Source organism: Lonchura striata, chromosome 1 (genome assembly GCF_046129695.1).
Source record: "Lonchura striata isolate bLonStr1 chromosome 1, bLonStr1.mat, whole genome shotgun sequence".
Classification (NCBI taxonomy): Eukaryota; Metazoa; Chordata; class Aves; order Passeriformes; family Estrildidae; genus Lonchura; species Lonchura striata.
The window spans coordinates 111,023,875-111,037,643 of record NC_134603.1 but is presented as its reverse complement, the minus strand read 5'-3'; the positions used below and the strand labels follow the sequence as shown (position 1 = coordinate 111,037,643).

Here is a 13,769-nt window from a genome sequence, read left to right as displayed (position 1 = left end):
TTATGCGGTATATTTCACATTGCGTTTGAATTCTTTCAGAACTGCCTTGACTGTCACTCCAGAATAAGTTACATCATAGGCAGCTCAGAAAATGGCTGTTGCCTTAGGAATATTAATAAAGATAAAGGCTTTTAAAGTGAAAGGTACACAATCAAATACTTGTCTAGCTTATGTACAGAACTTAGGAATCTTGTTCAAGTTTGACTGATATGCTATAAGAATGATTTATTTGTACTTAAGACATACAGTATTCATTTGTAGATCTCTGAAATATACTACCTGTATAAATGTGTTAAGAAGGTACACCATAGGTTTACAGGAGTAAACCTGTCAAATCTGACAACAGGTCCTATCTCAGACTTTTCCCTACAAATATGTGCTCTACGTATCTTAACAACAACAGTATGGAAATCCCTCTCAGGTCCTGCCCCTATCTATGTCTAGCTGACCTTGGTTTTGACCAGCTAAACTCTTGGGGAGTGGAATCTTGCAGCTAAGTGTCAGGCTACAAACAAGGTACTCTGGATGAAGCCTTATGCCAGAGTGAGATTGAATGTATAATTATGGTCACACTCAGATATGCCATGACATCTGAGGATCCTTCGTGGCAATTTGTACAGAACATGAATGATGTGTACTAATATAATAAGTACATATGTACACTATATATATAATATAGCGCACAAGTCTGCATTTGGTCTTCAGACTCCTGCAGTGTACTTGATTTGGTTAAAAGCAAGTGCCAATCTCTGCCTATTACCTAAAAGAGAAAAATAATAATAATGTATATATGCAAAGCATGAAGCCCAGCCTTACCAAGTGAAACAGTAAAATGGGTGAATTAAATATTTTTCTTATCTATTTCAATTACATGAAGAATTGGATGATTTAATAATGCCTCCTTCTGTGAGTCTTAACAGACATTTATTGTCACAGTCACAGCAATGTTCGCTGTTCATAGAATGATGGATTACTGGCATCGCACTCCTGTTGAAGGTGTTCCTTTTGGTCCTTAAATATGAAGAATGCTACACAGAAAGCCGTGAATATTACAACTGTGGCAGTAGAAACATTCTACAGTGTGGGCTATAGATGAGAATACTTTAATTTTCAAACATCTCTCAGCTTTTTTAACTTGTGGAGAATTTTCCTTGTTCCTTCAATTCTCCCCTTACACTGATAACATTAGCTGACAAATGCAGTCTTATTTGCAGCCGTTAATTCTTACTTGTACAAAATCACCTGAGAAAAAACCTGAAAGAAAGTTTTCCAACTTTTTTTTCATTTCGTGGTAGCTTTTGTGTACTCTTTCATTAATCATAAAGGCTACTTTGGATTTGACTGGACTTGTGAGGTCAACAGACCTTGAATTGGAGAAGAGAGTTTTATGGTCTACTGAGAAACCAGTTTTACATGGAAATGAAATACAAGAACAAGGGCTGGAAATTTTAAAGCTGTGGTATAAAGTAAAACATACCTGTGTGAGCCAAGGACAGAATACTAGCCACTTTTAATTTCCTGACTTTTGTTAGCTTGTAAGTCAGTGCTTTTATTTAAACGCTTTTGCTTGCGTTTTTACAACTTATTTGGAGAGACATATTGGCCAGCTTCTGAGCTACTGTATGTTGACAACAGTTAATCATGTGGTTCTTTGTCTTTAGTGAAACTCAAGATTCTTATGTTTATGTTGTTCTTATTTTTCATGATTTGTAGTATAATTAGGAGTGGCTGGCTTGGCTGTTCTTGGTGCTTTGTACATATTAAGTTTCATTGCCCAGTATGTGGGAATGTAGACAGCATTTACCAGCTCATTAACCTCTTTAAATTGGCTGCAGAATGGATGATTTCCTGTCACCATCACAGATCAGTGGATGCATTGCATTCTAATGGACTCTTTCTAGAATATTTGAAAAACGTTCCGCTACTACAGCATTGATTGATTGGCATGATTCTTCTGATTTATGTAGTTTTTGTTCTAGTTTATGGATTTTTTTATGGGGGGCAAATCCAGATAAGATTATAGGTTAATGTTGTTTTTCTGAAGTCAGAAAAGTGAATGCTGACTAAGAAAAACTCACTAGGTGATCCTGTTCCTCTACAAAATGTAAATTTTTTATACACACACATCACATTTCCAGGACACTCAGCACAGAGAATGTTTGGACAAGGATGAAGTGGGTATGACTGTGTGGTCTCACTGGTGTAATTGACCACTAGTAAGCGTCGGCCCTGGATCTGTTCTTAGGAATTTAACAAGATCAGGAAGGTGGTCTTTGATTTTCTGTGATAGAAGTAGTGTCCTTCATAAAAGCCATGATTTGATTGAAGAAATCCATTAACCTTATTTGCTTAGTGGGCTATGGCAAGGTTGATATTGTTGTTCTTTCAAACATTACTCTTACTGAGTCATGGAAATTTGTATATGTAGGCAATTTTGCTGTTCAGCTGAGTATTTTCAATCAAGCAGAACACATCATGAGAAAGAGCTTAAAAACGAGAAGATGCTGGGTTTGTATTAACTACAGCTGGATACCTGAGTTTTCTTTTCTGAGTACTCACCTCATAAAGGGCAAGCTTGGTGTTACCTTCTGCTAGTTTAGCAGCAAGTAGAGCTGAGTGATTCCAGATTGTCATGTCAGAACTTGTAAAGTCACTAAACTTGCCAAAATAAGTTGCAGCCAATCAGGAGCATAGAGCAGACACTGATACTACAGTGGTTAAATATACTTTCCTGTTCATGTAGGTACATACATAGAACTTGCTTACAGGTGGCTGAATACTGAGAGATAATATGAGTCATGAAGTTAGCTGGCCACAAAGCCGTTTCTATTACTTGCTAACTCTATCCAAGCTCTGTAAGATTGTCATGAAAGGATATGAGAAAGCTTTGTGACTGTTTTGCAATTCATTAATTATGGATGCTGTGGATTAATCACATAACTTATCAGAGTGTAATTTAAGATTCCAGAATACATCAAGAGGAGTCAATCTACATGTCATACTGCAAAAATGAGATAGATGTCATGTATTATATTTTATACATTAACCTAATAACCTTGTCACAAATAGTAGGACTTTATCTGGAATTCTTACTTAAAAGAATGCCTTTGATTTGTGTGTGTAAAACCGCAGTACAGGCTACAGACTCAAAGCTAACTTTTAAATGTGTTATTCAAGGTGCTTATTGAAAAGAAACTTACTTGCTTTTACTAAGTGTAATTTGTTTGTTTTAACTGGAAGTGATTACTAAGCTGGTCTTTTCATAAATATTTACAGCTTGACACTGCTGAAATAAAAGTCCCTGTTCATCACAGCACTGACACACATATGCTCAAAACTTAAGGTTAATTGCTCTGATAAATGGGTACTGAATATCTGTAGCTTTGTGTTGCAGTCCTCTGCTATTGTTGTATTATGAGAATCTGTGATTCCATTATTTTTTCTCTGGCCTTGATATATCATCATCATAATATTATAGACTACATATTATGCTTTTATTTAGTTCTCCATTCTGTTCTTAATTTTAAATGTCACAACCAGGAACTTCTAGTTTTCAGTTATTAATGCAATGACTGAATTTAGCTGTTCTATCACATACTGTCCATATATTGTTATTAATGAAACTAGATTTCTCTGTTGACCTCAATATTGGAATAAGTTTGCTTTTTCAACTTTTGCTTGTACAAGTTGAAGTTGGATGTTCATGACATTCATTAACCCCAAAACTGTATTTTATGTATCAGTATAGTTTGAAAATTCTCAGTCCATGATTTGTCACCTTATTCTTAATATGCTATATCATATTGCAGTTCACCTAATTTTATTTAATTTCCTTTTCTCAAATGCAGGGTTGGGAAGAAACTGTGGATGCTGCGGTCTCTTACTTGTTAAGAACTTGTTTGTCAAAAAGCTCCAAGGAGCAGGCCCTGACTCTCAGCAGCCAGTTGTCCATGCCCAAAGATACCAGCAGACTGAAGAAGAACATCACCCTTTTCTGTGATAGATTGGCCAAGGGTGGTCGTCTTTCATTAAGTACAGACTCGGCCACTCAGCAAGCTGCTGTCATGCCAGGTAAAGACATGAAGTTCATGAATGTTCAGAATCCAAAAGATTTATTTGCATATTAAAACAAAACATTTTGCACATTTTATTTTCTTGTTTGTTTGCAGTTTGTTTTTCATTGATTGTGGAAATCAAACACTGTTGGTGTTGCTGACAAGTAGAATAACTTAGGTAATAAAATAATTTCAAGTCTGAGGTTTTCTTCTCATTTTATTCAACACTTACTGTTGCTCTTGTACAATACACACAGTAATGCGGCAAATGAAACACAGATGGTCATTGTTATTATAAAATTCTTATCACTTATTTCTTTGAGCTTTTCAGTTGGATGTGTGCATGTGTATGCTTCTAATGTGATGGCAAAAGGACAAATCCTGTTTTCATAAAGAAATTATATTTGTATTAGTGGCTTTATGGCATGTCCATATGATAAATCATGAAGTAGTGATAATGCTAAATAAAAAAATCTGCAGATTTAGAAAGTACTAGTTGACTGGGTGATATCTCATGGAAAGCATGGAATTGAAGATGAAACTAATTTGAGTATGTGTTGAATGATATTTTTCATATTGAATAAGAATATGGGCAAGATTTCATAGTGCACAATGATTTACATGAATGTCATGTAAGTCTGTAACTGTTTTTAAAGGAAATTTTATTAATGTTCTTTTCTGTATTCCTACTTTTTAGTTATAGTGGGAGCAAAGTTATACTTTTTCTTTAGTGTCTGAAGTTTAGCATCTTTGTACTGTTGCAAGACATTTTCTTCCTGCTGTTTTCCTCCAGTGAGATAGATAGACTCTTAGTAAACATCAGCTACTCCTGGTGACTTGGAAACAGGTATCTTTTTCCCCCATCTTTCTGCTCTAAATCTGGATTAGCTGTTTGTGCAGCTTCATAATCTCCTAAACCATGATATCACTACAGTCTTTGATGTCAATGTCTTCTCCTACAGCAGTCTTCACATCTGTAAGGAAAACTTTATATTTTATACATACATCATACTTAAAATTTGGAGTTTATTTTTTGGCTTCATGGATATTGTTTTTGATAAGGATTGGAGTTGTGTTAGAGAAGTATCTTGATTATCAGTATTTTGTTTTCTTTCATTTTGAAGAATAATTAAATTCTTGTTTACTATAATATGAATGGTCTGTACAATGTTTCAGCAGCTCAAAAATCCTTGTTATGAGCAGCCCTCCTTTGTGTGTGCCACAATAAAACAGCTGCAGACTCTGTAGTTGTAGAAAGTCTATAAACATATATTAATTTACTTTAGTGTTATGCTGTTGCCATATCTGGAACCAGACTTATAATCATGTGAAGTAAGGAAGTGAGGCAGAGTAAGTGTCATATTTGCTTTACAAATTTCTGTTAGAATTTCTTTGCAAGACTAAAATATATGTGAAGGGCATTTAATTTGTTGAACTTTGATTATATAACCATTGTTTTTCCTCTTAAGAATATTGAAAAGGGGTAAATAGCTGCAGTTCAACTTTTCCCTCTCAGCTAATAAAGTGAATTGATTTAATAAGGAAATTCACATCTTCTGATTCAGTTACCAGTGTTATTGAGTTCAAGGAATTAGATTATGATTTTTTTAGGAAAAGAGTAAAATTTGTAAATATTATAAACCAATTAGAAGAAATAGCATTCTTGATAGACTTTGCATTTACTCATTAACTTTTGAAAGGATATAATTTTTGAAAGAGGCCAAAACAAAAAAAAAGTTATCTTAATTAATGAGAAGCTCATTAGAGAGAAATACTTCTGTCAAATGCTCAGAGTAGCATAGTGTTTAAGTAGTTAACCTCCAGCAGGATATGCTGTGTGATTTGAAACTCTGTGTGTTTGTCTTTGAATGGACTGAGAAAACTTGGAACTTCTTTTTGAGAATAAAGGTTTTACTGACACTTTTTAAACATGTTTGTCTTGTCACCTGTTCAGGTTTTCTCTGGCCATCTCTCCCTTGGCAAATAATGTGGTCTGTTAGAAGCAGATCTGCAGGCAGAAGGAGTTGAGTCTGGCAGCGTGACTTGTGTCTTCTCTGTGTTTCAGAACTAGCTCTGTGCCTGTACTGGTTCTTCATTAGCAGTTGGATTGCTCTAGGTACATTTCTGGAATTCATCTGCCTGGTTAAATTTACCTAGAAGAAATTGATTCCTCTGCTCAAGACCACTCCTTAATATGAAAACAGAGCTGTTAGTGAGGATAATCAAAAAATTTGACTCACTGTTGAGTCCAGCTAAAAGCACCTGTTGTGTCTACACATGGAAGAAATTAGAATGATGCCTTATAAAGGGAAACCAGTGTAGAAAATACCAATGCTGTTGAGTCAAGAGCTCTTTGACAATGCCTAGATAATAGAGGAACTCCTTTTCTCAGCCATTAAAGGAGAGAACTGGAATAGGTAGAAGAGAACGAGGTAGAACCATATGTGCAGAGGGAGACTGAGAATTGTATTTGTATCTGAGGATTTATGGTGCAATACTGGATGGTAATGTAGGAGAAAGTTCTTCAGGATGTTTAAGCTCCAAGCCAATCCAAAGATGGTCCTATAATTATCCAGAAGGGTAACCAGCATTAGCTTGAGGATTTTGTTCAATGCCACTTTTTCTTAAGCCCAGTCTTCTTCTTAATGACTAAAATCCTTTTTCCCATAGCAACCAACATAAAAAAAATTCTTTTAAAGTGCTTAGGACCCTTCTAGTATTGCAGCACTGTAGCAGTAAGCTCAATTTCTAGAAGTTATATTTAATACATTCAAGATGGTTTACCCTGAAATCTAGAGAAATTGCCTGAAGCCACACTGAAAAGCTGATGATTATCTTAAAGTGTGATACTATTTGAAAGATGCCTTCAAAAGTAGTTGTCAATATTTGTTGTTAATCCAAAAGTATATGTTAGAGGTAGACCATGGTCTCTCCTGGGTCTGGTTTTGTTCACTATTTTAATGGCTTCAGTGATGGAATATGGGCATGAATGTAAAAATGGTGGCTTTGCAGCTAGCTTGCAGTAATTTGAGGCATGTTGAGAGAGCAATAATGCTGATCTTGATAAATTAGAGGAGGATCTAAAGACAATTTTCAGTTGAAGCAAGTGCCAAGGACTCTAGCAAGTAACAATCTGACAAACTAAAATTTGAGAAATAATTCCATAAGCATTATTGCTATAGGATAGGCTCGTGGGGTTATATTGGACCATGTACTGAATGAAAGACAGCAGTATGTTTTCACTAAAGGTGAATTCCAACTTTGGGTTGTAGTCATACGACTTTTAATGAGGAGATATGATTATTTCTTTCTATTCTTCATGAGTAGGATTCACAGGGGAGCACAATTTAAGGAAAGCCTAGACAAATTGAATAGAGTTCAGTTTTGTTTCTTCTGAGGGAAAAATAAAGAGAAATTTCAGGGGAGACATGATAGTTTTCCAGTATGTAAGATGTTCTTATATGGGTGATTAAAATTTAATCAGTATTATTGGCTAAATATGATTATAGCTGTAAACCACATCAGGCTATATCATGTACTGTGTTGCCTTTGGCAGTGCATAAATGGCTGGATGAGACGAATGGTGAGGGGTTAAGGGCGTGGTGCCAACCCAAAGTGTGGGTCAGTGCCAGGGAAGTACTTGGAAAGGTGCTGTAGACCACCTACATTGTCATGTATTGAGTTTAATGGGTGAGAATTTATAGCATAAATCCTGATGACCTGCAGTGAATTAATTCTGTAGCTTTTAATGGTCTCTTATAATATCTGTGTGTTGGTGCAGGATTGCTTTTAAAACCTTGATGAGTATTAAGTGTGGGTGTTTGAAAACTTGTTTAGATGTCAGTCTGATTGGAGGTCTGTTTACAATATTGCTTTACCCATATTTTCGGAAGCTCAGTTAATCTTTGACTAGAATTCTGTCCTACTTTTCCTATAGTAGTTACTGATGTGATGTGCAAATAGTGTCTGTATTGGTTCAAGGCTTTGTCCAAGCAAGGATTTTTAAATTTAAATAAGGACTTTATTTTTCTTTAGACCATCCTTTTTGTTCTGCTTTGTTTTTTCAACTAGACTTCAGTAATTTTTATCTCTTGTGTTCATTGTACTGAGTTTTAGTGTGATTTACTCACATAGTTAAGTATAACTGGAGCAGTAGAAAAAATATTATTTAACCAGAAAGTCAATTACTGATCTCCATCACTGAAATCTATGGAATGCCAAAGACTGTCATCTTCCCAGATGGCTGAATCCTTAGAACTAAAATGATAAGGAAACAGAGGAGTATTTTAGGAGGAATAATATTTAAAAAGTCCAGGAAATAGGACTTATTAATAGTTTTATATAAGTGTAATATTTGAAAGTGATGTATAAAGTTAGAGCTAGAAGGTGAGATGAATGCCCATCTATTTTTTCCTTTTGTGTTCCAATGGGGTTAAGGGATTCAGAACATCAATGACAAAGTTTATCTGAACTAATAAACACCTTGAATGATATCTTGATAGCTGTTACAGTAGCTTAGTGTCCTTGTTGGAATGTTTTCCTAATGTTTGATATGCATTGTTTTTCCTGCAAATCAGAGTGTTTTATTCTGACTATTGAAAGTGGAGCTGGCAGTTAATGATGTTCTTTAATTATTTAAAACTTTGTAATGTTTTTAATACATTCCTCCAGTAACTTTTCTTTAATAATAATTATGACAAAATTCTAGCATTCTTTTTATAAATGATTTTAAATCTTATGCTTTGTTTTCCAAAATGGAATACTTTTCCTTTAGCCTGTGCAGGATGTATATTGTACTGTACTCTGCCCTATCTTAATTTCAAGATTCTTTTCTACAACTTTGCTCCCTGATAGATGTTTCCCATTCTGTATTTATACAGAATCAGCATAGTAGTGTTTACTTGACTAGATACTTTGTTTTCATAGTTTTTTAAATTATCAAGTTGATTATAGTTTTATTTTGTATAAAAATGGTTCTACCACTTATGTTATGAATGGGTAAATGCAAACTTGAAAGGCAATGTTCTTTAGCACATTAAGTATATATATGCACCCAGAATCTATATTCGTACTTTAGAAGACAGATTTTTCTAAGGTTTCTTTTCCTTGCATAAGCTTATAAAAACCTGTTTTCAAAACTTGTGGTGGTATTTATGAGTGAGTACTGCTCCTTTGAAAGCTGTTTTCTTCACTGGAAAACTAGGATGGAACCGAATGTGTCATATTCCTTAAGGAACTCTCTGTTTACATGCTATTAAAATTGAGGAGAATGTTAGTACTAATTGGAAAAACATGTGGATTTGAGATCCTGGGAGAGTAATATTAATTTATATATGAGAATTAGGCATAAATATTGCTGCAAGTTCTTAATACACTGAGTGTATCTGAAGGAAGACTAGTAATAGTTTGATCTGAAGAAATAGGATTTTTAGAGTTGTAAATTCCTCTCTCACACCCTTAATTATGAATTCTTCAATGGTCATTAATGGAAGGGAACATCCAGTATAAGTCAAGTTCTCCAATTTTAATAGACTTAAATTTAGAATTTCTTGAAAAATGTAGTGGCTTTCATTTGTACTCACACAGGTTCCAATCTGTGTTTGTAATTGTTATCTTGGTAACAATTACAGTAACTTTTTTTTTCCCTGGAGAAGTTAGAATCATCTAGTTTGAATTTCAAGTAGCATAAAGAAGGCACAGAAGTTATACAGAAGTTGGCCCTGAGGCCCAGACAATGCTTTTGAACCACCAGCAGATACTTATAAAAATCATGTGAGGCTGGCGGAGCATAGTTTGAGATCTTTTCCTGTAACTTAAGTATTGTGAACTTGAGACCATGATGCATTGTCAATTTTTTTTAGCCTCTCATGATGGCGCAAAGAAGTGTATAAAAATATGGGTTGTTTCTCACTGATGTGACACAAGTTCAGTGCTGTTTATTTCTGCACTATAGTCCATAATGAAGTATGAGTCTCACTTAAGATATTTTCCATATATTTCTGTAGGAATAAATTATTGAACTACTTTTTTGTTTTTCCTTTAGTAACTCTTAAAATAATATTATTTTTTTTATTTTAGTTTTAATATATTGGGTATTCATAAAGATTTTTAGGACTGCTTATTAAATCTATGTAAGGAAGAATATTTACAAATGTTGAAAGTACTTGAAAGGATTTTGTAGACTTGAGCACTGTTCAATGCCAACTGATGAAATGGGTGGTTGTCGTCCAATCTAGATTCAGCATTTTACCCATCTTTATCATAGTACCCCTCATCTGTTTCCACTCTTCCCTACCTGCTTCTGTTCAAGTAGCATTTACAAAAGCGTCTAAAGAACATTGGTAAGTATCTTTGAATTCAGGAAATCTAAATCTTAGGAATAGTGCTTATTTCTCGTTGAAAATCACTTTGCTAAGGACTTTTTCCTTAAATGTACCTGGAGGCTTTTACTACCCAAAGCACATTATAATATGTCAATTAATACAGATTTCTTGGCACAGGCCCTTAAATATGAAATTGACATTAAATGATTTGTAAGTTGTAAGGCAAACTCTAACTCATCTTTTCTAACTTCCTTAAGATGATACAGGTTGATCAATTTAGTAACTTTATGGATTTCCCTGGGAGGTGGGTTGTTTATAGTCAGTAAAAAATTATTGTGTTAATGTATAATATGAAACTGAACTAATTTAAATAGAAAGACAGTAAGATTTTTCAGGTAAGAAAGACAGTAAGATTCTTTTTACATTTGCTGGCTAAATTTATTTAATATATGTATATGAAGAATAGCTATGTATTGCTGAAGTCTTGCATTCAGTATTCTTCATTTTCTTACTTGCTCAAAACTTGTATTTACATGTTTTGGAAGTTAATATATATTTGCAGGTTTAAAAGTTGTGTACTACTTGTATTGAAACCAAACCAGATCTATCATCACTGTGTAAGTCTTTTTGAAATTCCCATATTTTTCATACTGCCTTAAGGTAAACATACATTTGGTAAAATATGTACTGTCTTCTCCTTTTAGTTCTTCCTTCTAGTAAGGCTTCCAGTATGGCTCTGATTAATTTTTTTTCCCCCTCTGGTTTTCCTCAATTATTTTCTGTATTTCTTCTCTCTGCATTTGGCTTCACTGGTTTCCTTCTCCATCCTGTGCCCCTTTGATGTCCATGCAACTCCATGCACAGTCCCTTCACTGGGATAGCTGGAGCAAGTACTCCCATCATTAGCCACCCAAGGGAGTAAATAAGTCCAACAGGGAGAGGTGGCAACAAAAGGGTAGGAAGACCTATTCCTGGCCAGCTGTCAATCTGGAGCCTCCAAAGCAGTAACTGCAGGGAAAATCCTGTGGTACCAGTCTGGATCTATCAGGCAAAGATATTTTTCCAAGGTTTGACAAAGGCATAACAGAGACTAAATCCATAAACAATGCAATCATTGTGTACTTCTCTGTCCAATTTGTGCAGCTCTGCATGGCTGAACTCTTGTGCCAGTTTAACACAACTTTCTTCTCTCCATCTAATTGCAATGATAATCACATAAGAATGATAAGAGCAAAGAAGCTCCTCTGAGTCTTGCAGCCCTTAGCATTGTCATGCACTCCCATTAAATTGCATTCGGTGAGCTAACAATGAGACATGCTATAATATGTAATGGAACATGGTACAATGCTGCAGCTTTGATTTGACTTCTAGTTCCTTGTTTTGAAAATGTTGCTTCAGAAAATCATCAGCTATTTATGATGGACAGTTCTACCTTGATATAAAAGCCTACAAATAACTGAACAGTAATATAGCAAACATTTTAAACTAATTGTTTGGGTTCTATTTTCAAGACTAAAATATATCCCTTGTCCCATAAAGCTGATTTAGTGAAAAGGAAGGGGAGAAGCAAGTCATTAGGGAGAATTCTGGGAGAGCTGGCAGCAACAAGTTTTTGTGGTTCCTTAAGAAAAGCTTAAGAACAGTTTAGAGGAGCCAGAAACTTCATTGCTTGGCTCTCCGATGTGGATCTTTACTTTTTGTATTTTCTTTCCACTGTAACTTCCTTAGCTCTTTAAAACTTTTATTGCTATTGTTTTAGTAAATTGGGTCATTTATTTATGTGGAAAGGAAAATTGAACTATGCAGGAGATAAGTGATGTTTCCAAGGTCATACTGTAATACCTGTGTATAAACAGAGTTCAAATATGCCTTGCAGTCTTGTAGCTCCTACGTGCAACTTTTTTTAGTTGTTTTACTGTTAAAACACAGATTAAGACATTGTGGTGAGCCTAACAACACATTGCAGCTTGTTCTTACATCATTTGGCTTGGTTCATGTGAGTACTGAAAACAGGAACTCTGAATGTCAGACATGGGAAGAAAGTAGGGAACAGTGTCTGAGGTGGTCTTTAATTTTAATTCAGTTGGTCAACTTTCATCACTCTGCAGGACTCAAATGATATTTCCCCAAGTGGTTAATTTTCAGGGATTATATAAATAATGGTAAAGCATTTAAATATTCTTTTTAAAATTGAAATGAAAGCACTGATAGAAAATAGAAGCTTTTTTTTTTATCCCAGGGCAATCTAAGTTGCAGTGTTGTGAAAAGGGGAAAAATAAGATGGAAGAGTAACAAGACACATTTTTTTGTAGGGTTGTGAAAAGATTTTTATTATGTTGTTTAGAACATCTCCCCTCCCCAATTGATATTACAGCTGGCAAAAACCACAGGGGAAAGGAGTACAAAGGTTAAGAAGGCTAAAGCAATAACATTTTTTAAAAAATGAATAATTTAAAGAGGAAAATGTCATGCATAATGAATAAAAAAGAAATCCCTCTTGGGATTTGAGATTCATTCATTTGTGGTACTATGAAATTTAGTTGGCAGTATTGCAATTCCAACTTGCCTCAACTAAGTACAGTTCAGATCAACACATTAGTGCCTTGGTGAGCATGATCCTATTGCTGGCTCTTTGCGTTGAAATTAAATTTTAATATGTCCTACTTAGGTATAAGTGGTCACAAATGATTCATAATGTTGAGGTAAGCTTTTGGTGAAAATAATTGTCAGTTGAAAAAAATTTACCCTAATGATCCTACTTGTCACTGGACTTTATTTTCTATGTTGTTTGAAACCTTTAGAGACCCCAAGCAAAAATAAACTTCTAAAATCTGCATTAATAAGGTAATTGTTCAAAACTATGAAAAAAGTATTGCTAATGGAGAAAAGTGTACAGTCTCTGACCTTCCATTTCAGAAAATTCAATAATAGCAGGTAAAAACAGGTAAAGCTAAAACCTGGACAGTTATTTTAAGAGGCTGCAAATATTGTCATTAAAAAAAAAATAAAGCCAAACTTTAATAATGTAGCATAATAATTTTATTTAAGGTATGATATTAATGAAGATTCAGTCTTGTATGTCTAGTTAGTCTTTGGATTTCCACTTACCAGGTTTCTTGGTTCCTCTAAGTTTTTGTTTCCTGTGATATTTGAAGAACAGCCTATATGATGAAGTGCACTGGTATTTGTACTTGAGCTGCAGCCATTTGAAGACCATAATTAGCTCTGCAGTTTGCATGACATTACTTTTCCTTTGCAATTCCTATCTGGACAAGACCACCAAAAATTACAGGAGTTGTCTACCTTTCTTAAGCACAACCATAGCAAATTATCCATCCACAAATAGTTATAAGCAGAGAGATGATATAGATGAATGAAGTAGGGTATGTCA

At 34.6% G+C, this 13,769-nt stretch overlaps 1 protein-coding gene across 5 annotated transcripts in view; it reads left to right on the top strand.

Moving 5' to 3' along the window:
* Nucleotides 1-13,769, top strand: part of BBS9 (Bardet-Biedl syndrome 9) — a 278,787-nt gene that overhangs the window by 136,551 nt on the left and 128,467 nt on the right. For all 5 annotated transcript variants that reach the window (XM_021553258.3, XM_021553256.3, XM_021553257.3 and 2 more), the window contains one exon: nucleotides 3,849-4,071. In XM_021553258.3, coding sequence (XP_021408933.2) covers nucleotides 3,849-4,071 — 223 coding nt within the window. The remainder of the gene's footprint in view (nucleotides 1-3,848; nucleotides 4,072-13,769) is intronic.